The sequence below is a fragment of the Calidris pugnax genome, unplaced genomic scaffold (assembly GCF_001431845.1).
Source record: "Calidris pugnax isolate Ruff unplaced genomic scaffold, ASM143184v1 scaffold24, whole genome shotgun sequence".
NCBI lineage: Eukaryota > Metazoa > Chordata > Aves > Charadriiformes > Scolopacidae > Calidris > Calidris pugnax.
The window spans coordinates 28809037-28836350 of NW_015090922.1; the positions used below are offsets into that span (position 1 = coordinate 28809037).

Here is a 27314-nt window from a genome sequence, read left to right on the forward strand (position 1 = left end):
AAAAAAAAAAAAAAAAAAATAAAAATTATACTGTACCGGCAGAGGGCTTGTTGAGGAGGTGATGTAATAATAATTTTGGACATGCTTAATTCATATTATGCTAAAATTTGATGTAACAGCTTATGATTTAGACATGGCACAAGTCTATCACGTGGTCCTTTTTTGACCACTGTGTGGTTTCTTGCACCATCTCCTGCGTTACTTGGTACTGGTCTCTATCCAAGACAAGGTAGCAAACTATACAGCTTTAATTCAGTAGAGTTTCTATAGGTCAATATACTATATTGGCTAATACATATACTATATTTCAATTAGGCAACCAAAAGGGTGAGAAAAGCCACATACTATATACCTTTCTTTGTTTAAAGCTACAACAAATTTTAGCATGCTGCTGCTGCAGAATCAATACTTCAGAATGTGCCTGAGCTAAGCAATTTCAGGACAAATGAGAATACCAGGCAAGCTTAAGGTAGTATTAATGATTTCAAGATGTGACTGTAACATCTGAATTAGAATGATCTCAAGCATACAAGTGGAGAAATTTGCTTCTGATCCTGCTTTGTTTAGAGACTATTTGACAGTAACTGGCTAGTTCCCTTCTAGAGCTAAAACCATCCAGCCTGTGAGACAGGGGTGTTGTGGTGATTTGTGAGTGTTTGTGCAGTTCTTAGAAAGCACAGGGACAAACTTTCTCATCCACACAATTTGCACATTGAACATAATCTGAACAGTGAGGCAACACTTTCACTTCCCCATTTGATACCAGTACAGCTCACCAAGGCTTTGGCATTTAATAATCCCCAGGAGTGTACAGGTGAGCCAGCAAAGTCCCCCAAGCACCCTCTCTGTGCCAGTATTATCCAGACATACGTGCACAGAACCAGCACAGAAGCTGATGCAACTGCAGAAGTCCTTTGTACAGGATGAACCCTTCACTGGTCATTTCCACCGAGCTTTGGACAACTCAGATAACAACATTAGCATAAAAAACTCCAAGTCCTAGGCAATCTGGTGTGGAAGCGTAGCATAATAAGGACAGAAACTGGTCCTCAGCATCTGCATACTGAAAACAAAATTGGAGCCCCTTAATTCTGATCTTCGTATTGATTTCCCCTCGGGTCTTGGATTTGTGTGCACTATTTCTGTGCATTAGTTTACTCTTCTCACAGGAGCATTATGAAAGTTCATGTTGGTAAAATGCCCAAAATACAAGTTGTTTCACTTTGAAAAACTCTGTTTCGGTCTTAACAACCTTAATCGTATTATGCTGTTTCAGGACAGATATTCACAGAGGTGCAATGTTACCTGAAATGGACAGAAAAGTTCAACCATCCAGAAATGTGAGAAAAATAATAAGGAACTGAGTTAATATATGCTCTAGCACTTTAATAACTTCTTTCATCAAGGGAAAATTATAGCCAATGTACCGTGCACCTCAGGTAAAGTTTGTTAATGTATGCACTGCCAAAGTTTTTTTGGGGAAAAAAAAAAAGAAACATTTTAAGCAAGCTTTAGTGTCGTAAGCCTTCTTCTGAGCATGGTTTGGTTATACAGTACTTAATAACATGTGGTTTTAATGTAGCTAGTATTTTAACTGAAAATAAATCACTCCTTTGTTGGACCTCTGTCCTCGTTTTTCTAGAATGACATGTGGTTTAAATGTCTAAAAGGAAAAGTGATATAAATTCCATCACATAAGGTCTCTGGTATAGTACCAGCAGGGTTGTAAATTATCTCCAATATTTGAATTATCATAAAAACATGCCAAGGAGAAAGAGAAGCTCTCCAAAACTGTCCACCACTTCTTCCTAAACAGCCTGATGCTCTAAAAGCTCCTATTTGTGGATGATCTAATATGCTTCAAAATCAACAATGACCATATTTAGTGGAATACAATATTCATGTTTGAAGCCTTATTTTGTATTATATAAACATGAAAACTTTCTTAAAGCTGTTGGGCATTACCGTGCTTCAGCATACCCAAAATAAACCCACAAGGAAGATCTCCTATCAAGGTAAGCATCTGAAATTTTGCATAATCAAAACTTTATTCCTAGTTCTGATTTTTTTATTTCACCAAGGTATTACCACAGAGGAATAACTATGGCATACAGATATGGTCCAAGCCTAATAGAAGAAATGTAATAGGGTGGTCAAAAGAAAAGAAGACATATAAAACATTCTTCCTCAGAATACTAAGGAACATTAAATTATTAATTCAGAGGAGTTAAATTCCTTCCAAATAAAACATCACTGAAGCCAAAAAAAGTTATAGTATTTTTTATAATACACTTGTAAGATTACCCAATCTGAGTGTCTGCCTCTGTGTCCTGGTTGCAATACCTTCTAAGTCTACTGCACGATTTCAAACAAATTTTCCATGGGAAAAGAAGAATTCAAGAGATTTAAGTGCTAGCCATTTATATAAAATAACAGTTGAAAAAGGACGACAAAATTAATTCTTGCCATGATTGGGACAAAGGCTGAAACACAAGCTCACATCAAAGTAAAAGACAAGAGATAGATATAGGGAGACTTTGCAGATCCTAACAGGCAAGTCAGAGAAGGGTGAGGTCCTACTCCATAGGGAAATGAACTTTCCTACGTTGTCCTTGCTCACGCTTGCTCAGTGAAGCCAAATCTGGGATTCACTGTGCAAAGTCCTGTGAGTGCAGCCAAACAATTCTTGTCTACGGTGCCTCTGTGCACCTTGCACAAACATAACTCACGAAGATAAGTCACATGAATCTTAAATTAGTAGAATGAATCTAGGCTTAAGTGGCTTGCCAGAAGGAGGCTTATAGAAATATTGACATTGACGGGGAAACCAGTGAAGTCTCTCACATACAAATTCAACTTCCCTCTTTATCTAGAGCAGGAATAACTCAGATCAGGAAGGACCCTGATTACTTCAAAATGAAGATCGAGAACAAAAGATGGTGGGACTTACCTGGCATCTCTGTGCTGACTAATCAGCCCACAGGTTTGATTTTGACCATAATGGATCTTGACTATACTCTTTTGGGGTGAATGGTGTACAACTGCGACAAACAATCTAAGAGCAGAGAGGCTTCAAGTCTGCAAGGTGTTGGAAGGATGAAAGAAGCATGCTGGGAAAAATATTGCCCAGGCATAGAAACCAAGAATGAAGATGAATGAATTTACCTTAAATTAGCTGACTTGGAGTCTATTAGCTGTCAAACTGGGTTGGTACAGGGCTCAATGCATTTTAGCACAGCACATTGGCCAGTGTGTTGACTGTACCACTGTGACTCAGCACCAGGACTGCAAAGGCAGCTAGAGGTTTAAGAAGACCAATGCATCTTGGGGTGTATAACTGAAGACAAAAAATGGCTGGGCAGAACTGCAGAGATTACAGAGCTGTAGCAGTTTAGGCAGGTCTTTCTGTATTGCCCTGGTGACAATTCTTGCTACCAGAGGAGACCGCTGTCTGGATGGCACCAGTGACATATAAAGCCATCTTAATTCTGTGCTAAGCTTCTATATGCAACAGGGAAGACTTTCACCTATGAAGTGGTGCCAGTACACTGCTGCAGGATCCAGAACCAGATTCTGTCATATGTGACACATGGGAGTACAGGAATTCCTGAGATAGCATTATCATACAATGGTTCGAGTTGGAAGGGAGCCTAAAGACCATCTAGTTCCAACCCCCCTGCCATGGGCAGGGACACCTTGCTCTAGAGCAGGTTGCTCAAAGCCCCATCCAGCCTGGCCTTAAACACTTCCAGGGATGGGACATCCATGACTTCCCTGGGCAACCTGTTCCAGTGCCTCACCACCCTCACGGTAAAGAATTTCTTCCTAATATCTAATCTAAATCTCCCCTCTTTCAATTTAAAACCATTACCCCTTGTTCTGTCTCTACACTTCCTGACAAAGAGTCCCTCTCCAGCTCTCCTGTAGGCTTCCTTCAGATATTGGTAGGCTGCTATAACGTCTTCCTGGAGTCTTCTCTTCTCCAGGCTGAACAACCCCAGCTCTCTCAGCCTGTCTTCCTAGGAGAGATGCTCCATCCCTCTGATCATCTTCATGGCCCTCTGCTGGACCTGTTCCAACAGGTCCATGTCCTTCCTGTGTTGAGGAAGGACAAAGGAGGTTGTGTCCTCCAAAGCTGGACACAGTACTCCAGGTGGGGTCTCACGAGGGCAGAGTAGAGGAGTAAAAGTCAGGAGAAAATTGCAGTTCCCAAGGAAATTCTGGAAACAGAATTAGTCTCACTAACAGCATAGGACTGACTTGGAACTAACTGCATTTTATGCCTTATTTTCAAAATTATAGCACCGAAAACACTGAGCTTCACTAAAAAAAGAAAACATCTGTCAACTTCAACTCTGCTGGCTAATCTTGAATAATATATCACACAGAGAGAAGTTTATTACTGCAAAGTAGAAGTTTATCTTTAAAACAATGACACAAACTCATCAAGGGTGTAAACACCATCTCTAAAGTGACATTTAATACAATTGAATTTACAGCAACTTTGGGGCTCCACAGGGAGATCTAACCCAGATTCACTCATGGAAAAGTAAACGGCTTGCCAAAAGAATAGATAAATCTCCTGAAAAGATTTTGATTTAGTTCATCCGGTATTTCTTGGTCTGCTATATATTTCAGTAAGAATAAAAGTATCTTTCCCAGTACCAATACTCTGAGCAGACTTTGCTTGCTTTCAAAGAGATTATTCTGTGTGACATGGAGTTGTTATGTATTTGTGCATTAAATGCACTTCACAGTTTATTTAGTTATTTTATTATAGATGGAATATTCCACTGAACAGATTGGAAATATTTACCACTTTGTTATATATAAAGTGGTTAAACTTAGTAATTTGAAGAAAAAGTTCCCTCGATGGCTTTCCACAGATACGTAGCTGTTCTTACACTAAAGAGGAAGCTTTTCTACAGTCACATAGATGTGAACAAGCAGACCTAGTACAGGTACACATAATCCAAACACCTCTCACTATTTCCCTTTTGTTGCTCCTCCATTATGCCAGAATACCTATATACACTTACTTGCCCTTAGATTTAGAAATACACATTGCATCAAACTGTTTAGTAACCTACCTGAGCTCTTTACTGAATTGTCCTAATAATGAACCTGAGGGTTTTTCCTACTTCTGTGTTTCTTTCTCACTGCTATACCCTTTTGTTAACTTGGAGTGACACAATAAAATTCAAATTATCTTAATTTGTAGTTAATTTAATACAAAAAAATGTTTTATTCAGAGCACAAGATACAATTTGGTTTATATGGCATAAACTATTTATAATGTGAACATTTTCTGTTATATTTGACCTCGGTCAATGTATATTCCAAAGAACCGATCACGTCTACCAACAGAGCATATAAATAGCTGTAGTCTCTAGTGGTAGGAAACACATAGCAAGCTATATGTGCTCAAAGTTTCAATTTCAAAGATGCAGATATTATTAGCCTCTTGGGTTGGAAAGGATGTCAGCACAGATATTCAGCTTGACACAGCCAGAAAAAAGAAAGACTTGCTGCTTCATGACAAGTTCTGGCCAACTCCTTCACTATTTATTTTTATTGCTGCATTCTGGATTCAAACAAAACAGCAGAGCAATCAGCCTAAACTCTCCTTTATTGGCATCTATCAGAGGCAAGCAGTGTGGCGTTTCTTTTTTTTTTTTTTTCTTTTTTTTTTTTCCTTTCTCCACATTTTGCAACCACCCAGCAATTTAGATAGCTAAGCTTTAAGATAAAATGAGGAATGTTTTGCTGGATTCCTTCTTGGTAAGATAATATTTCTCTCGATTTGCTAATAGTCACATTTGGAGAGATACAGTCTGACTAGAACTGAATCAAATATTTGCAAAAAAACCTAAAGCTACAGCTTTCTGATTTTTTACATACCAAAGGCCAGACTAGGCTTTCTGAGCAGAACAGAGATCTGATAGTTTGGAGAAGTCTCATATGGGTCAATTTATAATTCTTGCACTGAAAATCTGAGTATTTGTGGTTCCTAGTCTTCAGTGCTTTTTTGTGCCTAAGTATGCTTTTATATGTCTTGTTTCTGTGCAGTCTGGCTTTGGCAAGAAATATTATAAAGAAAAAATGAGTATTTTAAAAAGAGATAAGTTCCACCTCCAGCAAATTGTGGATACTATTTCAGAGTTACTTGTCCTGTGTTCCAGGTAGCAGTAGACACATTTAAAAGAACAACAGATATTCCACAAAAAATATTCTAAACATACTTTAAACTTTATCCACCGCCTCTACATACCTACTAGAAAGTATATCCAGAAGCCAACTCCTCTTGCTTCCAGGGACTAAATAAGTTCTAACTTCTGTATGTAAATACCTTTTGCTCACCAAGATGTTGAATATTTTACTTCTCAAATTAACACGTTTAGTACATTTGCTTGATACATAACAGCTTGACACATAACATAAATGAAGAATCAGGATTGCCAGCATTACAGTCTGGAAACTTGCTGTCATCCAAAAGATTAAACACAGTGTCTACAGTGAGAAAATGTGTCTGAAAAAGGAGGCCACAGCTCCTACCTATAAGTATTATAAGATGAAGATCTGACCTATAATCATTTTCTTTCTCAAAAGGTTTCTTTTTAAAAAAACCCTCAAACTGATACCACTTCTTCATACAGTCTAACTTTAGTATATTTTTTCCCAAGTAACAAAAAATCCTGCATCCTTTAATTTTTTCCTTTTTTTCTTTTTCCTCGCAAAATATGAGGGGAAAAGAAAAGGACAGGAGAAAAGGGAGAGGTGAGGACAAGTGAAAACTATTCTGCTTTCAGTCTGCAGACTGCGCAAGCTCTCAGTGTGTGTTCAGGATTATTTTATAGACTGACACCTTGGTCCTGTCCTGCCTTGACTCATTTCAGTTAGGAAAGGAACCAAACCTACTCAACCTACTCACTACATCTTTCTCTCTCGAAGTGAAACACCTTGGGAGCATGTTCTGCCTCCCAAATGCAGCCCACAGGGCTGCCTTCCAAGCAGCAGATGGACTGCCCAAGCCAATATCCCTGCCCACATGCTGACATAAAGGACATCCTCAGGCTCACAGCTGAGCTCACACTCTATGGTTTGAGGCAAATCTGAGCTTGAGGGCAGCCTCCATAGGAATACAGGATAAGGTGTGCACTCAGAAACCACGTCCAGCATTTATAACCCAGTTCATTACCTAAGAGGCAATGGTAAAGTTTCCCCAAAGGATGCTTAGATTCATGTATTATGGGACCAAGATTAATTTACGAGCCCAAAAAAACTACTGCACAGCAATGTCCACCTTTCTCTTCACAAAGGGAAAACATGTTTATCCAAGGACAGAAAGGTTCTGTAATTCATGTCATTCAAGCATGTCCTTAACTCATTCATTAACTCATTGTGCTAATAACTCAAATGAGTGAAACTTCTCACTATTGCTGAAAGCCTCATTTTAATGAAACAAATGCCGAGTGTTTCTCTCTTTAAGTAAATATCAAATAGTAAAGTACCTCTTTATGGGAAATTCCACTGATATTTTGATGCGCTTCAGCTCTTTACATGAATCATGAGAATGAAGATAGTACCTTTTGTTATGTCTGTGATAGCCCATAAAAGAATGGTATTTTTAAACAGCCAGGCTATTTAAGATACCATAAATGAATTAAGCTAAACATGAGCTATCTAGGGTTTCCAATGGAGAAAGGGGATCTACGTAGTTATAGAATAACAATGACACTACTGTGTGTGATGGCTCTCCTTGGTGTGCTCACAAAGCAGCAAGGCCCTGCTGGGGCCACCAGAGCAAATACTGAACACATACGCTGAGTGCCAGCCAGACTAAATGCCAACTCTCTCATGACTGTAAAGCTCCTACTTTGTCATTTTGAGTATGGATTGCTCCGAGATGTGTCCCAAGTCCAGCTGAACCCAGCTTGCTGCAACATGCCAAAGGCAAAGGAGGGAAATGTGATGCAAGCTGGCAGTTGATATTTCATATTGATCAACTTTTTCTATCAAACCTCCAGTCATTAAAGAAGTCATATTTTAGTGAAGTATTTGTACAGAAGTCACAAAATTCAAGCACCTCAGCTGGGATGTTTCAAGAATTCTATGTTAGGACAGAGGTATTCTGGCACATGTAAGTTTGTTTTTTCCATTGATCACAATGTCAGAATACCAAATATTATTCCTAAGCCACTTGCTTAATACTTTCATAATATTATTCTCCAATGCCCCAATTATGGCCCTGGCACATTCACTTAAGCTGGGAAAGGGAATAAGTATTCTTACTGTTACTTAAGGAACAAGAAGAGAAAAAGAAAAAAAGAAGAAAAAAACAAAGGTATTTTTGAGTGCATTATCCTCCAATGCTTGGAGACCACTTTCAGGTCAAGCTTTAGTTGAAACAGGACGTCCTCTAAGCTGACTCAGAGGGGCATCTCCATTGGAGACAGAGGCTTTGTAGTTCAGGTGAAACATTCCCAGTTGCCACAGACAGTCAAAATGCAGTCACAGGCATTGCACATGCTCTGCAGCTTCCTCCTGACAAGTTGCTAAACATTGGCAAACTTTCATATAAGGAGCTTGCATGCTCAAATAAAGGTGAAACTACCCCAGATGAACTACAGTGTCACCTGTTCCAAATCACCCTTACACCATCAGCAAAACTGCAAACTGAACTGCTGCAGGCAACTAGTGACTGTTCACTTGATAGTCCATAAGAGAGAAAAACTGCTCCCTCCACCAGACACTCCTGTTACAGATTTTGCTCGCTTTGAACAAGATGCCATCAGCTAGCAGACTTTCTACATTTGAGACCTGAAGTTGCTGATATAGGAGATGAAAAGCTGTCCAACAGGAACTCTGAAAAACTCTGTTAATCCTGTAGGAAAATCTTCCACTAACCTAGCCCTGGCTACAGCTTGTTGTCATGTCACAATTTTCATTGAGAGAAAACTTCAGCCCCACTTGCCTCCGCCCAGCATCATAATTTCTGGTTTAGAAGTTAATACACACTTTTTACTGTCACATAAAACTACTTAAAGAGCCTAATATTATTTGAAAACTGCTGCAGGAAAAATATGAGTTCACATTTTCAAAGTCCATGGGGAAAAATCTTGTTCATTACTGGGGAATAAATAAGTTAGCAAACCTATTGATTTTAGAATAAGAGAAACTAACAGGAGTTTGCAGAAATGAGTTGAAGCATTCTCTCTTCTTTTTTTTTTGTATTTATAATGTGAGATTTTCATGAAAATAGAAAATTTGAGTGTTCTTCGTACAATGTGATAAAACTAAATTTTACAGAGTAATAGTGAATGATTATAGGAGATTTAAAAAAAATCCAAAAGCCTAACCAACTTCTTCATATGGCATGTACAAGATGCTCCAAGAAAAAAATAAAAAACCAAAATTACTTTCAGGTAGTCTCATCTATTATGATTCATGAAATTCAGCCTTATGTTTGTAAGATAAAGGAGATCTTCACTTGGCAATGCCACTCCCATTTCTGCTGGGGAAGATGCTTTTAGCTGATGTCTTGTGCGTTTCAGTTTCCATACAAGCACAGCCTTTTGGAGTAACCTATACCATGTTCCAAATCACGTAAAATCTCCCTTAAATGTAAAACTGTAGTTACTGGCCCTAAAGGAGACTGCAGTGCTGGGCAACACTCCCTACTCATAATGGCATCTGCATCATTCATATCTCTAGAACTTCAGAGTTTATATTAGATTTTATGTGGAAAAGAATCCCAAAATGTGGGTGTTCATCTACAGTGTAGGCAGATTATTTTGACCTTTGAAATTTTACAAGATTGTAACTTCTTATAGCATTTCCAAGCTTAGCATGGAATGGATTCCAGCACTGGCTGGAAGTAGACTGAAAAAAAAAAAAAAAAAAAAAGCCTTATTCTAAAAAGGAAAAAAAAGATATATTCTAAACCTTTGAAATGTCTCCAGAAAAATTCACTATCAGAACAGTCTCTTTTGATGCTTATTTTGTCAAAGGTGAGTTGTTTTTCAGAACTGAGGGTAGAGAACGTCAGTTCAGAGTTCATTCATTTTCATGTTTGTTTAAGCTGTCTTGATCTCTGCTGCAGCCACCAGAAACTAGCAAAGGAGTGTGAGAAAAGACAATGATTTAAATTCTGCCAGTTTTCTGTCATTTAGTTTTAAGATCCAGGATCTAAAAATGGTTTCCTTTGCAATGCTAGAGAATCACCTGGGCTGAATAGTGTTGCCGTGAATGGAACTTGCATTAAGAAAGGAAAGCAAGCATATTTAAAGCAAACTATCCCTTTGTAATTTTAATATTTTAGTAATCAAAACCAAATAGATGAGCCAAATATTGAGAACAGGCGAGGAGGAGAAAAGATAGCCAAATTTAGATAGACTTTCTCAGAAAAAAAGGCACCAAGAAAGTAGATACCAGTTCAAACTCCCTTATGGATGTAAAATGAAATGAATATATAAAAAAGAAATGATTGACTGAAAATTATTCCAAAAGGTTTTCAACATAAACTGTCAATGTGTTCAGATTTCTAGTGAACAGACTGAACCAAACAAAAAGCTGGTCACCATGTTTTTGACTAATTAAAATGGTACCTGCAAGTATTTTTCAGGCAGGATTTTTGTGAGATGAACAGGGATTTTTACCTGAGAAAAAGAAAGGAAGAGAGAGACACAGACTTAAGACTGCCTTTTCAAATCTGTGACAGAAAATATCAGACATACATATAAAGTTGTGAATCCTATACCAGGAATCATGTGTTTTCTCTCTTCATAACTTCCACATACAAACATGCATGTTTCTTTCCCTTTTTCCTGCATTATGAACCTCAAAACTTGCTTCATAACCAATGTTTTAATGGAGGGAGGAGGGTGTCTAGTTTTTTGGGACGATAGATGAACACTTCCAAAAGGATTTGCTTTCATTTCAACACGGAATGAAAACAAATTCTGAAACCTTCAAGGTTGCCCTGAAAAGGAACCATCACTTTTTGGTTAGCTCTATTAAAACAACCCTCTGCTCTTTGGTCAAGCAACACCTGCAACAACAAATTTCACCACTCAAAAGCAACTGGCTCAAAAGAGGTCTTAATCTGAGGATTTCCTTAGCTCTTTCAGGAGAACGTTTGATGCGACTGTCAAAAGTAGCTCTAGCAATGCTAAAACTGAAACTGCAGATAGGCAAACTAATCACCTTTTTCTTCTCTAAAACTTGTTTTTACAGCTTGAAATATTTCTGATGATTGCAGACATGGGTAGGAATAAAGACATTGGTCACTTAAAAATTTAACCACTTTGACCAAATAAGAAATAAAATATAAAATTTAAAAGAGCACCATCTCTTGCTGATAGTGTCCACATATATTAATGCCAAACATGTCTATTACCAATCAAAGGAAAAAATATTTAAATATTGTGATGTTTAAATGTGTGATGTTTGCATCTATTCAATGAAAAGATTAAAAACATCTGATTGATGAGGGCATGATGTGTACCTGCAATTAGCAATACTTAACCTGCCTAAGGTGTCTAATTACAAGTCTACAATTGTACTGACACACTATTCATTAATAAATAAACAGCAAATGAACACTTCTCCAAATTGTAGTTGTTGACTGCAGAAAAATTTGCCAGCATCACCAAGGGCACCTTCACTAGGGCAATTCAACACATCTTTATGAAAAAACATTCTTGCAGATGGCATTCTTAACATGGTAAGAGGAAAAAACAATAAAGAAAATCACTCAAAACTGATTTCCATAAAAGTATATAATGTTCCAATGTATAAAATGAACAAATACAAAGCGCACAATAATTCTCTCTGTCATTCACGAGTGTAACAAAAGCTTTGGCTCAGGTAGCTTCATTATGTTATCCTTGTTCTCAAAAGTAAATAGATCCATCAGCTAATACAATGGCTTATTATGAAAGGGTAAAAAAATGAGCATAGTGTTTCAGCTAGGCAGAAGATGAGACAGAATGTCTCTTTGAAGCAGTCTTGATGCTTCAGAGGTTTGCTGGAGCCAATGGAGAGAGACGATGTGGAAAATTGCCTCCTAGAGGTTGAATCAGTGTGGTCCCTGGGGTTTTCTTCCCCCTGCGCCTCTCTCTTTTGGACAGAGGGAAAGGGAAAGTAAATCTTTATGACCACTGCTATTCTTATATTTCAGAAAGATCATTGTGTTGGGAATCACCCTACATGTCAGTAAGGAACTGCGTTCTCTAGACCAGGCTACTCTATTAAGTGAAAAGATTTAACTGGGAATAAGTATTGGAACTGAAGTGCTAGGATTATTGGTTTTGCTCAGTTTCTCCAAATAGAGATGAGATGGATGATTCAGACAGGAACGGCCTGTGAGGGCTCTAAACATTACAAACCCTTTCTTTTTTTTTGTCGTTTTAATTTTCTCTCCTCTCCCGGGTCCTAACTAAATGATTGCACTTAGGAAACACAAGACTGAATTTCACCATCTCTTACTCAAAATACCAAACTGCAGTAGACAAGAGACCTTGGGAGATAAATAATCTTACAGGTTAGTCTGAGCCTGCCAATTATATGGTCCTTCAGAACAAGGACCTAACCTTACAATTTCCTTAATGGTGGCTTATAACAGTGTAAATGGGTGGGGAGACTCATATTTTCGCTGATGGATAAAGGTTAATTTATGTTTATGTAGCATACTGTTATAGAATCAACAGGATTGATTTCAAACTGCTTGATTTTTGAAAGTACAGCACTTCTAGTTTTCAACACACAGATATTTTTAAAAAATTATTTAAAGTCTATTATTTTTCATTACGGTCATGAGAGACTTTGATTTGCTCACCTTTGCAGTTGCCCCGGTAGGCTATTTCCAGCTGAGGGTCTTTGCATTTTGCTCGCTGAAATTCACACCGGGACAGAAAAGTTCTTCCATCAGACGCACAGAGTGATTTCTGAGGTGAACCTGCACAGTCCAGGCTGCATTCTCTGTCTTTGTCTTGGTCCACTCTCAAAAACTAGAAAAAATAAATTAACGCTGTAGGAATGCTATTCCCATGTGAAAACTACTGTGTGACCCCTTTCCCCAGGGAAGACATGTAAATATTATCCAAAACAGAAAAGAAAGCTTTGTGTTTTCAGCCTATTGAAGCAAGAGCTGACTCACTATATCTGGAGTTATTCAGCTGCTGTTTTGAAATGGTAACGATTGCAACATTTCTGTAACATACACTAAATCCACTATCGCAATTAGAAAATCTCACAGTCTCCTACAACCACTATGAAGCTGGACACAGCGGGTTGGAGCCTTTAGAGCAAAACCAGCGACGACAGAAACATTCTTCACAACAAAAATGACACAGCAATGGAAACTTGTCTATTTTGTTAGCTGTGCGTTAACTAGTCTACAATAACAAGCTGGAAAGTCCGTTCTAAGTTCCAAACAGTTTTTTTTACTTCAATTCTCATAAAAAATTATACCCATACTATGTCCAATAGCCTCAGTGCAAGAAGCCTGAAGAGAAAATGAGAAAGGTAGGAGAACCTTATGAAGTACCTTATGAAACACAACAGGATGTTTACTCTCGCAATGCCATATTCAAAATCTAAAGACTCCTCAACAAAACAGAAACTTCAGATAAATTTTATAGAAATATTTGTATTTGTGCATATGCTTGCCTATAAAAATATATGCCATGAACAAAGAGGAAAACATTGTAGCTTACAATTTTTCTACTGACACCACTCTTACAATATGCATGATGGAGTCTCAACTGCCATTCCAAAGTGTCCCCCCATAGGCGAGCAGAAAAGACAAAACCTGAACCAGGCTGTGTGCAAAACAGCCTGGAGTCAAATATAAATCGTAAACAACAAACAAAATCTTCTGACTGCTGTTTTGAGTATGTTCTGAGCCCTGGCATAGTTTGCCTAAAACTGCAAACCCTCAGGGATGCCTCTGCCCCAGCACGGGCTGCTCTCCATGGTTGCCCATGGAGACTGTCCTTGCACCAGTGGGGTGGTGCACCTGTGGGCTACAGTATTTTTATTCTGGACTGGCACAGGGCAGTTCTTGTCCTTCTCTCACACTGGAGAGCCATGCAAAGCCCCTGCTGATCAAACCCTGTCGGTTCTGCTCATTGCACCACACACTCTCCCTTTATCAGAATTTCAGTCTCCTCCAGAAGACAGTGAGCGGGTACAGACTGACAGAAATAATTTAGGTTGTTCCCATTACAATTTTCAACAGAAGCTCCCCTTTCTAGTTTTGCCAACCCGCCATGCTGAACCTGCTCTAACTCTTCATCCCTCCATTCCCAAGACAGCAGGCACAGCTGATGAGTTTGGCATTGTCCTTGGCATTGGAGTTGCTCACCCTGAAACATGCTGCTGAGAAATAAATCAATTCTGATGCTGCTGCATGCCAGCCAAAAACAGAGATAGCACTTTATCTTCTGAGCCCCTGAAAAGTGAGTTCACCCCTAGGGAGGAGGTGAATTCAGCCCTCAGATGAATTTCTCAATCATTTTGCTGTTTCAGAATAAGCACAAAATTAAGCAAGGCATATAGCTACCAAGAGATAAGCATTCTCCTAAGCATTAGAAGGCACCTGAGAAAAAGTCTTAATCCAACTGAAGCACTGGTTTCATCGGTGCTACTTCATCAACATAAACCTCAGGTACATAAAATTTTGAACTTCAGAATAGAAACTGAGAATAAGATGAGGAAAATTTCAAGGAAAAAAAAAAAAAAAAGAGGACAAAGAGTAATATTTGAATAGGAAAGAGTAGTACAAGCCAAAAAACTCAGAAAACATTTGCTATGTATAGTTTCCCTGCATTTTATTACACAAAAAAATGTAAAAAGGGAGTAATAAATCTCCATAATCTTCATACTTAAACTATAGTCTATTTGCATTTCCTGTCACTTAATGTGAGGAAATACAGACGCCTTTCTGGAGAGTATTCCTGAAAATGGAGAGACAATCTCAAAGGTATCACTTAAAAATAATAGTCACGTGGTTGGATTTTGACCAGAATTTTTATGTTTTAGTGGCACAGTAACATAAAAAGGAAAGTTTCCTTTTCCCGATGTTTTTGAGCAACTTTTCATTTTTAACAATAGATTCAGAAGAATAGCTTCAGAAGAAAATTACACATCGATTACAGAGAAACCCCAAACCATTATCCCTGGGATTTAGCTATAGAGCTCCAGAAGTGGGGAAGAGATGTTCCTTCCCCCATTCCCTTCAGTGCTATGTTGCAGACCCTTTTTGCTGACAGAAATTAATAATTAGCTGAGCTGAGTGGGAAAGGAGAAAAACTGAAGTCATCTCCCCGTACATGCAAAATGAGCAATAGTGAAGACAGGCTTCCACGACTCCAACCAATCTTCAAATTATGTTATCTCCAGGGCCTGACCAGGTGCCTTGATGTGCTGCAACGTGGGGCGGGGAGGGGGCCCTGTGAGGTCCTCCAAACCTCCCTTTCTTGTCTGGGAGGCATCTGCAGGACTCAGAGTTTAGGCTTAGACAGGAACATGAAAAGGACTTTTCAAGGAAGAATGGACCATGTGGGGCCTCTGGCAGAAAAACTGGGCCCAGTTCCTCACTCTGCCTCAGGCTTCCCCTATGGATTTGGTGGTGGCAAATCAAGTCATCTCCCTCTTTCTGTTTTTAAAGTAAGGATCTCAGTACAACCTTTCTGTGTGTGTATAAGACTACCCCTCTGTAATGGCTAGGCGCTTTGCCACCCCTAATTTATCTTCATCAACATCCCTGTTGAGCAGAGAATTATTTTTCAAAAGCACAGGAAGGCTTCATGACCCACAGAAGATCATGTGGTAGATCAGTGAACTGAACTCAGGCATCAGAAAAAAAATCACACAGAGCAACAGTCTAGCCTCTGTCCCATTTTTCTCCCAGACTTTCCTCATCTTTCCTGTTTTGAGTTGTTGCAGGAGTTAAGATGGGTATGCCTGATCACAGTGGACAAACCACAGTAACACAGTGGACAGAAAATCCCCTTAATCATCCGAGGAACAAAATCCACTCCCTTGAGAGCGTGATAGTTCACAGATAAAGATATATTTTAAAGGGCAATTATCTAAAGAGTTTTATTTAAGCATTTTATTATTTCAAAGCCTTAGAGGAGATTACGGTAAATTATGGGTTCAAGGATATTCAAGCAACCTGGAAAAGCAGAGGATGAAGACATAGCCGGGAGACAAAACCACTTGAATAGCTTGTTGGTTAGCCAAACCTCACTGGAGAATTTGGGTTGCACATTTAAACAATTTCCACCAAGCTAGTGTAACTGAGGGATTTAAGAGCAGGAAGGACAAAAAGGCAAGTAACTGCGAGAAAAGGCAGCACACAAGAGAGACTAGTACATGACTTATTATTAAAAAAAAAAAAAAAAAAAGAGATAAAGTATTTGATTGACATTCAGAAAAAAATCCATTGTCATCTTTACTACAGCAGCACAAGATGATACAAGTCCAAATCAGGATTTCTTGCTCACATGTAGCCAAAGGAATAGATAAATATGTCAAAACTAATAGAAATGCCAAAATAAGCAGGGGCTATGAGATTTCTCATAGGATTTACTATTTGTTTAAACATAAACAAGCAGAGTCAGTGACAGAAAAACTGGGATCATATTGATGCACATCTTAGGGCTGTGCTTTGCCATGAAAATACTCCTTTTGATTAAAATGAGACAGCTTAGAGAGAGAAAAAGATGGTTCTACATGGACCAGAAGGTGACTCACCCTGCATACTGGCTCATCTATTTCTGTCTTTAAATTAATTTAACAAACAAATCTGTTATTGTAAAAACATGTGATTCACTGAAAGACAAGCTTAAAGCAGCATTCTTGTTGAATGCTGGTAGCAACTGAGATGAAGCCAACAATAGTTGGCCAACGTGAGGTGGAACTATTTTGAACAACCAGCAAAAACTGGACAATTATGGTTAAACCCTATTAAAAAGTAAACCACTTTTAACAGAGAGGTGTTCCTGCCCCTAGTAACACAGAAACCAGCCTAGTCAAGTTTCAGAAAATTGTTTTCAACTACAGATTTGAGTTTATGCTACAGATTAACAGGTATGACTCCTCAACTGCAGTTGCTTTGACTTATCTTCTGCTTTATATTTTAATATCATAAAAAACATTTGCAGCCTCCAATTTATTTCAGCCTTTCCAAACATATACGTTAAAACATCCAATTTCCAAGGGGGCTACTATTCTATACTAGCTACTGCTTTAAATTCTCATGTAGTATTTCTGACAAGAAAGAACAATAATGGGACTGTATGAGAAAAATCTTGATAATTAAGTTTACCTCAGTTACTAAAACCGAAGTCACTATAAACTGTGTGTACACACTTAACAAATGTATGCCTTGATAAAGTATTATTTACTGACATATGTTTCAGGTATCATGGAATTTAGTATTCTTCACTGTCTCACACTCCAAAGGCTCTTAATAGTGGTTGAAATGTGTCCCCTTGTAGCCCTAGCAGTCCCAGTGATTTTTCATCCCTCTGTTACTGTAGTTTGGTAACATTAGAATTGTCAGAGTATGAAGTAGTAGATACATGAAACCTTGCTTATACTGGGAAAAATTATTTCTACTCTGTTTTCTGCTCTGCTTATCTTTCAGCTTTGTTCTTGTCACTGGTCCCAAATCTGGGCTGTGGACAGTCAGGATGCCTATTTCCTCAACCACAAAAATATGTCGCAGTACATGACAAAGTTTTTCCAGTACCTCAAAAGTAGGCATTCGATAGCTTCTTTACTGTGCTATTAAACCATTTATCAAGATAACATGTCCATAAACTTAATCACTGCTGTGGCATAACACTATCTTCTCTTTACCTAACACTATCCACTTTTATGGATTTTTTCATTCTTTCTAGTCTACATCCTGCTGCAACATCACTACCAGGGCAGAAAAGGTCCTCGGATGAAACTGAGTCATATCCACATTTGTGCATTTCCAGTGCACAAAACTGTGATCCCACCATCTATAGTGCAGAGCAACTCTCCTGCCACCTAAGCAGATCACAGAGAAAAATGGTGCATTGGATAAAGAGGTCAACAACTGGACACATCTACAAACTGCCAGTGCAGAAAAGCAAAAGAGTTAAGACCAATGGTACAATCTGGTGGTGGGGAGCACAAGCATCTCCCTCCACGGGAGGAAAAGCTGATGACACAAGCACTTAGGCTGAGGCGTAAAGATTAGTTATTGAACCTGGCTCACAGCTTTTTCAACAGCCACGGGAAATGCTCTGCTCTACATTTCACAATATAGTGTACAGCTGTGGATTGCCTTTGGTCAGACGCCACTGTCTGATTAATCTGAGCAAGGCAGGGGACTGCTCCCCAACTGCTCTTTTTTATTATTTTTTTTTATTTATTTCGATCAACTTAACTCTATGAAACTTTACTTGCAGACTTATATAGAAATCCTTAATACAAATAGCCTGCACACAAAGCATAAGTCCTAACTACGTTAAACCTTTTTTTACTTAGCCCTAATGTAAGTTTTCTTTCTACAGCTGAAACTAATGCTTTTCTGTCAGTGAAGAGAAACTCCATTCTCTTCTGTGAGATCAGATTGGAGTCTGCGCACTAGGAAAAAGAAGGACTTTCAAGGTCATGGATTTGGATTGTTCATCAGAGGTTTTCAACCTTTCTTCAATTTACAGACCCCTTCAATTTCCACTGACAGTAGGTATTTAAACATAGTGACAACAGGTTTTTATTCTGTCACTTTTTGTGGACCCCTTGTAACTGACACACAGATTTTCTCTCAAACCAAGTGAAAACTACTGCTTCAAAATCTAATCTAATGTAAAATGAAGTTCAAGCCTGCTTGCAAAATGGAGAACACCACTTCATCTTGTGGGGCTGAGGGCCAAAAAGGCCTGAAAAACAAGCAAAAGAGAAAAGATGGATGCTAGACATCACTGTTTAGCTTGGAAAAGCCTAGTGCAGACTATGGCTTTGAAAGGCAATTTCTTTATCCTGCATCTGGTTACTGTAAGATGTTGAGTAGAACGGTCTGACTTCCCTGCTGCTGGCATGGGAGGTCTGCGAACAAACTATAGAGCAGCGCACTCTAAAGTGGCTCAGTGCTTAGGGTTTTGTGCTGTTGAAAAATGTGCTGATTTACAGTGATTTATGTAGCCATGCTGTTTCTGTCTGATAGTTGCCTGAAGGGCAGATGTGGAAATCTCCAAACTAGGAATATTTTGCTCCCTCTGGGCTCATCTACAATGGGAAAATGAGTTAGACAATAGTAATACATGTGTGTGTGTGTATATACACACACCATTGTATATATATCCACACATGCAGGCCATAATATGTAAAGTCATATTCCCATGTATATTTCAGACAAAGGCAATGATGTTTAAATATCAACATACTACAGTCTGCCTTAAAGAGCACGCTAACCAGCTTGTCTGTCTCAATCTGCTTTATTAAAACATCACACATTTTTTTAATATGTATTTCATCACTCTTCTGCCAAGAAAGGAAGCAGAAAGTACATTTACAAAACAAACCCTACTCTCATCCCAATGCCATGGAAAAGCATTCAACCCTGGCACTGGAATGTATGGAAAAATCTAAGTTATCCTTATTCTTTAGTTACTCAGCACAGTACCAGAAGATACATTCAAAGTGATAACTCCGTATGACTGCTGTACTTAACCTATCTTTAACAGATTATTTCATCCTGCACTGTCCCACTGAAGCAAAACAGTCCTTCATCAATGTTGCAGGACAAGGTCAGAGCTGCCTACTTCAGATTGTGACCTCCTTCTTTGTCCCAACATAGAGGACACCACGAGTAAGATTACGCTTGCATGGAAGAATTTACAGAGAAAGCCATCACACGCAGGACTAATAACATACTATTCTGATGAGCTAGAGTGTGCCCATTCCTGTTATTAGAGCGGGCAAGGCCATTTGCACTTGGAACAAAGAACATCATCAAAACATGTATTGTTTTTCTTCTCAATGGTAAAGGTTTTTGGTGTAAATCAGGATCTTTCCATTACAGTTCACTACCAGACAAATGAGCAGACTATGGACTTCAATGAGGTTCCTCAAACACCTTTAAACAAACATGAATGTTCATTTATCCCTGTTCACACAAAAAATTAGTATTCCAGCCTCAATAATGTAGCATTCTCCAAGGCAGCAAGCCATGATCATAATTTCATAATGTGGAGCAAGTTGTGTAGACTAGAGAAACTAAAAACTGGCACCTTTAGGAAAAGACTCACTTGACTTAGGATAAGACAGATCACATCCTAGGAACATCCCTTCTACTTTAAAAACTAGGGAGTCTGATCAACTATCTCTCCTGTAAATGGCTGAAGTCCTCCGAGATTAACCCAGCCTATAGCATCAAAGAAAAAAAAAGGGGAAGAACCATTCAAAGTCCCAGGTTCTAGACAACTAAAACAGAGGTGGGCTCTAGGTTTCAAAAATAACTTTATCAAAGGTCTCCAGTAGGTGTCTGTGCATCTGCAGGGGGACACAAGAGGGAGCATTGTCTCTAATACCTGATGAGACGTTATTTTATTGAAAAGGATCCTGTTAAACCTCTGAGCAAAGACACTCACCAACCCCTCCTTGCCTTATGTTTCATTAACCTCTTCATGTGTAACTTATGACATCAGACCTCTTTCCATGTAAACTTTAGCAAGGATGGTTGAAAGAAACAACTAGAGTACGCAATTTCACTGAGGGGGAAGGTGAGGTTTGAGTTTGCTGGGTGTTGTTCTTGTGGTGGTTGGATTTTTTAATCACTCTTGGATCAGTACCCAAAGTAAGCTCCAAATTACCTATTAGGACAGTGTTATGCTTTACCCCCTCAGTGCCTAGAGTGCAGTGGAGCTCTGGAAACTCACTGCCAAAACTACAGTATGATCTTGTTAGAAGCAGCACAGAAAATTGACTATTTAGTAAGGAGCTTTGACTGATATGTTTTGCTTTGGCATGTTATTTTTTAAATGTTTATTGCTGTAACAGGTATTTTTTTAAGTGAGCACTACTTTGCTGCATTGATGGTGGGGCTGAATGTCAGCACATCCATCACTTCTTTTTACTGCTGCTTCATGAATGACTGAAAAAGGCAATATACCTCAGTTGTGCAGCCATGTAAACTAGGAAGAACTTAGCTGAAAATGAAGCAAACTAAATAACACATGTTCTTTCCTGCTTTGTAGAAAGGACAGACATCAATTAATTACACATGCAATCCCAAATTTCAACATTACCATATCACACAAAAAAAGTTCCTCCCAACAGCTGACTGACTTAAAGAGGTTGCAGGTGATTTGGTGGCTTGACAATATTTCTAACCTACTACCGATGAAATATTTTGAAGGCTGGGGAGGCAGGGAACCACAACCAATTTAAAGACAGGTTAGGAGGCAGGGAGGTAATTGACTCTGTAAGGGGTTCAAAAGTGCCAGTTGAGCAGATTTTTCTTCTATTATAGTTTTGATTAAAAATGAACTGAATTGCTTTAGGCTCTGGAGGCACAGTGGAAGTTACAGCAAAAGAGCATTCTGTGCTGTTTCTGAACCAGGAAATCTGATGAAACACTACAAGAACAAGTGGTCCAAATCTTTTCTTTTTCTCTCCCTTTGGCTTTGTCTTGAAAAGAAACTTCAAGGTAGTGCAATCATACCTCTTGAAGGGCTATTCTCTTGAATAGCTTAATTCTAGGATCTGGTTCCATCCCTACTTAGGGAAATACACAGACTTCAATAGGAGCAGGTTTGGGCTCCTATTGAGTAGCACTCAGCCCTGGTGAACTATCCTTTCAGAGGACCTTTCACTGATTCATTTGAATACTCCTACAATATAGTCTTTGGAAGCACAAAGCACTCCCTCCAAATGAGTCATGCCAGAAGCTGCAAAGTCTAAGTATCAGAAACAGTCTATGAATGATTTGTTGGCATTGACTCTATATGGCAAAAAACAAACCAATCGCCTTAATTTTCAAGACACGATAAACACTGTCAGTGACACTAAAAAGCCCATTATCTGACTACATTGACTCACTTCCAAGATTAGGAGTCCTTTGTATTTCATGAGACCACTCATTTTTGCAAACCAAGTCTAGTTCACTCTAGATGAAAACAGCCCACACATTTAATACCAGAAAAATTTAGTAATTAAAGTGCATCACAACAAGGATAAATAGAACTTTTTTTTTTCCAAAAAACAGTTTACCTGGTTTTTCAGGGATCAAAAAATCTCCCTGTGATTTTTATTACAGTTGTTTTGAAGTCCAGTTTAACATACAAGGCTGGTTTCCTTCATTTTGCAGCATCAAAAAAGTTAAATGGTATCCAAACTTAGGGTATCAGCTTGCTGTATGTGTTGCCTGAAAATTGAACTGTAGATTGGGATGGAAAGCATGACAGTCAAGTACAGTGCAGAAAGCAACACTGTTAATGCAGTAGAGAAAAAAGGCAACTCTTATCAGGAAGGCGGTGTCCTTTGTTTGTATGTACAACTGCTAATTAGAGAGATCTCAGTCATTTTATTTCTTTAGTAAATATATCATTTTTCTTCTTCTGTGTCCAGTGGGATTACTTCTTTTAGTTTCAGAGTATTACCAGCAAATTATAGGGGTTCAGCAGAGTCAAAAACCACCAACTGATAAACAGACCTTGGGTTACCAAAGACAAAACAATCTACCATAATTTTATACTGAAACCTAAACTGAAAGCATTTCTAATCTGAAGGTATTTTATTCTGCATGTACTGTAATCCACTAGTTTCTAGATGCGTCACGTGTCCAGTGTTCTGCATTTTTCCCAAGTCACTGGTAACTTTATGCCCCTCATTCTTGTGGTATTGTTATTCATAATCTTTTCTTTGGCGGGTTGCTGTCATTTATAGTGTTTCTTCTGCATTGCCAGAAGTCACACAGGGAGAAAATAAACAGAGAAACAGTGGGATGCATTGTCTACGTATTGAATTATCTTCTAGTTTACTTAAGCTTTTAATGAGTACTGACCCAACTTTCAGAATACAAGTGGGCTAGCACAACCTTCCTGTTAGCCAGTTTCCTCACACTCAGTTAATCTGCCTGATTGGTGTCTTTAATAACCACAGCTACAAAGTAGGAAAATAGACACATTTTACTTTTTAATTTTGTTCAAAGACTGCTCACATGAAAAATATTTTGGCTTCTAAAATGTCAAAAAGCTATTTTAAAATGCAAATAAAATCTAAGCCAGATCAACATTTCTATATTTGAGGGATTTATTTTAGGATTAAAGAATACCAACACACACCCTAAAAGTGTCTGAAGTAGCTTAAAACAATAAAACTAAGAGGAATGACCTATAACTCAAAATAAAAACCATTAGGTTGAGCCTCTGTTGCAACGGCCAGAAACCTCCTCATCCACTGGTACAGCACAAAGCACATGCAAATCTCTGAAAATGAGCTCCTAGATGGTCTCAAACATTTATCTCCAGGGTAAGGTATCGCCACCCTCCTTGCTCCCTGGAATCACGAATCACAAGCTACTTCCCTGCTCACGTATGCTCTCTTCCCACCACATGCCCAAGCATCCACCAGGTCTCCATACCCATCCATCAACAATTACACCAGGGGATGTCAAAGAGACAGCTTCATCAGAAGCTCTTACCTCAGTAAAAAGGAAATAGTTTATTAAAAGAATACCAGGACCCCCTCTAAAGCTAAAGTGAAACTGTACTGGATGTTGCATTACAGACTTGTAGGGAACAATCTCCTTTTGTAGGGGGACAGAAAGGCTCAGCTAAGCAGGACTTTTCTATATCTGAATTTCTATGCAACTCTATTTAATGCCTATCACGATCAGCAGGCAACTGGCCACTCTCCATATGGCTGGTTGCCTTGTCTTCCTGGGGAAATAAAGAACACCAAGGGCATCTCAAATGACGAAGACACAGTATGAGACAATATCACAACAGAGCATTTCTTTTTATAATTTAAATCAAGTAAGCAACTGATTCACGCAGGGCAGAAACTCGATAAGACATCAAAGGTCTAATCCCCAACCCATAAAGCTAACTTGCTGACAATGACTGCAGAGCTCTAACTCTCTTACATTTATCACTGCCATCAGCTCCTTCAGAACAAAGTATTTCAGAAGGAAGGCAGGCAGCTGAGTCTGGGAGGTAGATTTTGCTCTTGTTAAACTGTTGATCTTAAAACAACATGTTGTTAGGTTTAAATACTATCATCTTTAAAAGCAGAAATCATGCTTGAAGCAAACAGTTAAATATTACATATTGGGAATATGTGAGGGTTTAACAAGACAGTCTAATGAGAAGAAAACACTTTCCACAGGGACACAAAAACCTGGCTGTGGTTTTCTCAAACCACTGGCACTTCTACTTCCTCCCAACTTTGGGGTTTTATGGAACTCTTCTATGTTTGTGTGTTGGGCAAAAGCATTTTTCCTTTAATTTAAACCATTGTTTTCCAAGGAAAAATGTCATTAGGAAGCCATTTATTTCTAATTCTTAGGAGGAATTTTGCAAAATAAAACCCCTTGAATATGAAAAACAAAACTTTGTGTGTATCTAGAAGTGAGTGGGAGGGGTCAGCAAACCATGATCCAAAGCAGGCTATTTACCAGAATAAAAAAAGAATTTTTCCAAGCTGTGTGTCATATTTTAAATGGCCTCGCTTTCTTTATTGCGGAACACATTTTCCTTGCTGTTTTTTTGCCTTTTACACATCAGTTGGCCAGTAACTTTTAAATCTGTCCTAAAAGATTACCCAGCAATACCAGAAAATGTCAAAGAATAGTCATATCATCAGTACACCTATTAGTCCCTTTACATTGTGGATCCTTATGTGAGAGATTTCTCAATAGCAAAGGGAATTGTTAGGGATGAGAAACCTGAGGGAGGAGAATTAGCAGAGTTTCTATTTCATTTCAGTGAGCAAAGACCCCAGCATTGTTGGCGATGCAACAAAAAAAAAATCCCCAAAGAAGCTGTAATAACAGTCACACATACGGTATTGTGGATGAAGAATCAACAACTGCACTCCAGCAGCAGAAAAAAAAAAACAATGCTGTCTCTAAACATAGTGGAGCTGAGAACATACAGATGAAGATTTTGTCAATGAACTGGGATCCTTTAAGAAAAATCACCTCTGTCACAGGTCTTTTTGAGATTGTTTTTTTTTTAATGGGATGCATTCAGAACCAATTCTTACACACTTAAGGAAGCCTGGACTGTGTATTTGTGACAAGAAGACTCTTCCAAGTTGAAAATATAACAGACTTAAAAAAAATAGAGCTCTAAAGAACAAGTATTTCATTTTAATCAGACTTTGTTGCATACCCTGAATTGGCAAAATTGGGGCCCAGCAAGCTCCAGCATTTATCAAAAACTTACCGAAGTTTTTTTACTTACCAAACCATCATATTTCTACAACCCAAGACTGAAGATTTCTAGAATCCAAAGCCTGTGATGCAATATTTTATATTTGTGATTTCTAGTTATTTTAGAAAAAATCAGACAACCTCGCAGATTTTTCTTTTTTGGAAGCATATGTTACGGATACACAGTGGAACTGATCAATAAAATAAGGACAAGGATGGCACCTACAAAATATTTTCTTTTTAACTGTGGAAAATAGCACCCTGATCCAGTTTTATACAGATTACAGCATTTAGAAGAATATTAAACAAAGTCTATCCCCTTCTAATAGGCATACCCATCCCACCAATTCCAGAACCACTTCCTCCCCTCTATGCACATTGCTCTTCATATTCTGGTTTTGGCGCATGTGAGCTCAAGCAGAGCAACCATAGCCACAGCTTTATTTCTCTGTTGTGTGAAGTGGCCTGGAAAGGCAGCAGTGAGATGGCTAATTTTGACCAAATTTCATTGGCATGGGAGGAAAAGAAGAAATAGTGAAGGCGTTTTTAAAAAAGATTAATCTTATTTCCCTGCCCTCTGCCTCACAGAGAGGAAGAAGAGTAGATGCCACAGCAGATGCTGAAGCATTCTCACCTCCCCTTGTGCGGTGGCCTGAGGAAAAGAGTATTGGGTGACTAGCCTAAGGGAAATTGCTCATCCACCTTCCTTCCCTGGAGCAAGAGGTTGGCCAAGCACCTAAGCAGAGTTACAAGCTGTCCATCACAGGCTACTGATGCTTTCTGTGGGCATTGCTTGACCACATTAAAAAGCAATCTGGATAAATATGACAAATGTCAGTCTAAACATATTCAGCCATGATTATGGCTTGGACTAGATGAACAAGGGGATTTTTCAGGCTCCTTGGTAAATACAACTTACTGTTTAACTGTTCTGAAAAAAAAAAAAAGACCTAAAGTTTTATGTGAATTCAGTGTTTACTGAATTCAGTGTTTAGAATTCATATTTACTACTGCAGAGGCATTCTTCTAGTTAAGATGTGGGCCTGGGGACCTAAAAAATTTGTCCTCCATCAGATCTAGCAGATTGCCTTTAATACCTAGACTAAGATATTCTTCTGTCATTGCATAGTCTTACACTTGAGCTTTTGGGTGTCATCCACTAGGCTGATATCCCTAGCCTCCTCTGACAGCATCTGAGGACCAGGTCTTCCTGGTTTATTAAAGTTTCCTGAGGTCCGTCAATACTGCAGTTTACACCACAGCTTCTACCACAACTTCTTCCCAGCAGCATCATTAGCTGACTCTGACACATTTGCCATAGGTTTGCTGTCACTGTCTTGGACTCCCAAGTAGTGAAGTATGTTCAGCTGCAAAGATGTCCGACAAAGAGGTGCCAAAGTACCACAGATTGCTAATACAAATGACTCCAATTACATTGTGGCATTTTCCCATTATTGAGATAATACATAGAAAATGGCCACAGTTTAAAATAATTCTTTTAACTTTCTAAAACCTGTGAATTCAAAAATCTAAGTCTGCAGCTGCAGTTGATACCTAAATATACATTCTCCTCACAACTTGCCTCTAAAAAAGAGAAATTCCACTAGCATCAGTTTACAGCCAGTGAATTTACTCATAGATGTGGTGACTTGTCCAAAGTCACAGAGGAAGTCTGTGGCAATTCTGGGAATTAAACCCAGGACTCCAGAAACTCATTCCTGTTTTTTAACCACATGTGTCATCCTTCCAAACGTTCTTTCCTGCAAAAAGACGTAGTCATGGCTGAAAAAGGCCCAGCTCATTAACAAAGTAAGGACACTGCAAGAGAAACTGTATGAATCCTTCAAAACTGGCATGTGGATTTTCTTGTTAAAAACATTTGAGGACG

The 27314-nt window shown here is 38.6% G+C and overlaps 1 protein-coding gene across 7 annotated transcripts in view; it reads right to left on the bottom strand.

Moving 5' to 3' along the window:
- The window catches only part of SMOC2 (SPARC related modular calcium binding 2), a 141658-nt gene that overhangs the window by 83398 nt on the left and 30946 nt on the right, over positions 1 to 27314 (bottom strand). For all 7 annotated transcript variants that reach the window (XM_014951162.1, XM_014951161.1, XM_014951160.1 and 4 more), the window contains exon 2: positions 12839 to 13010. In XM_014951162.1, the coding sequence (XP_014806648.1) occupies positions 12839 to 13010 (172 nt within the window). The remainder of the gene's footprint in view (positions 1 to 12838; positions 13011 to 27314) is intronic.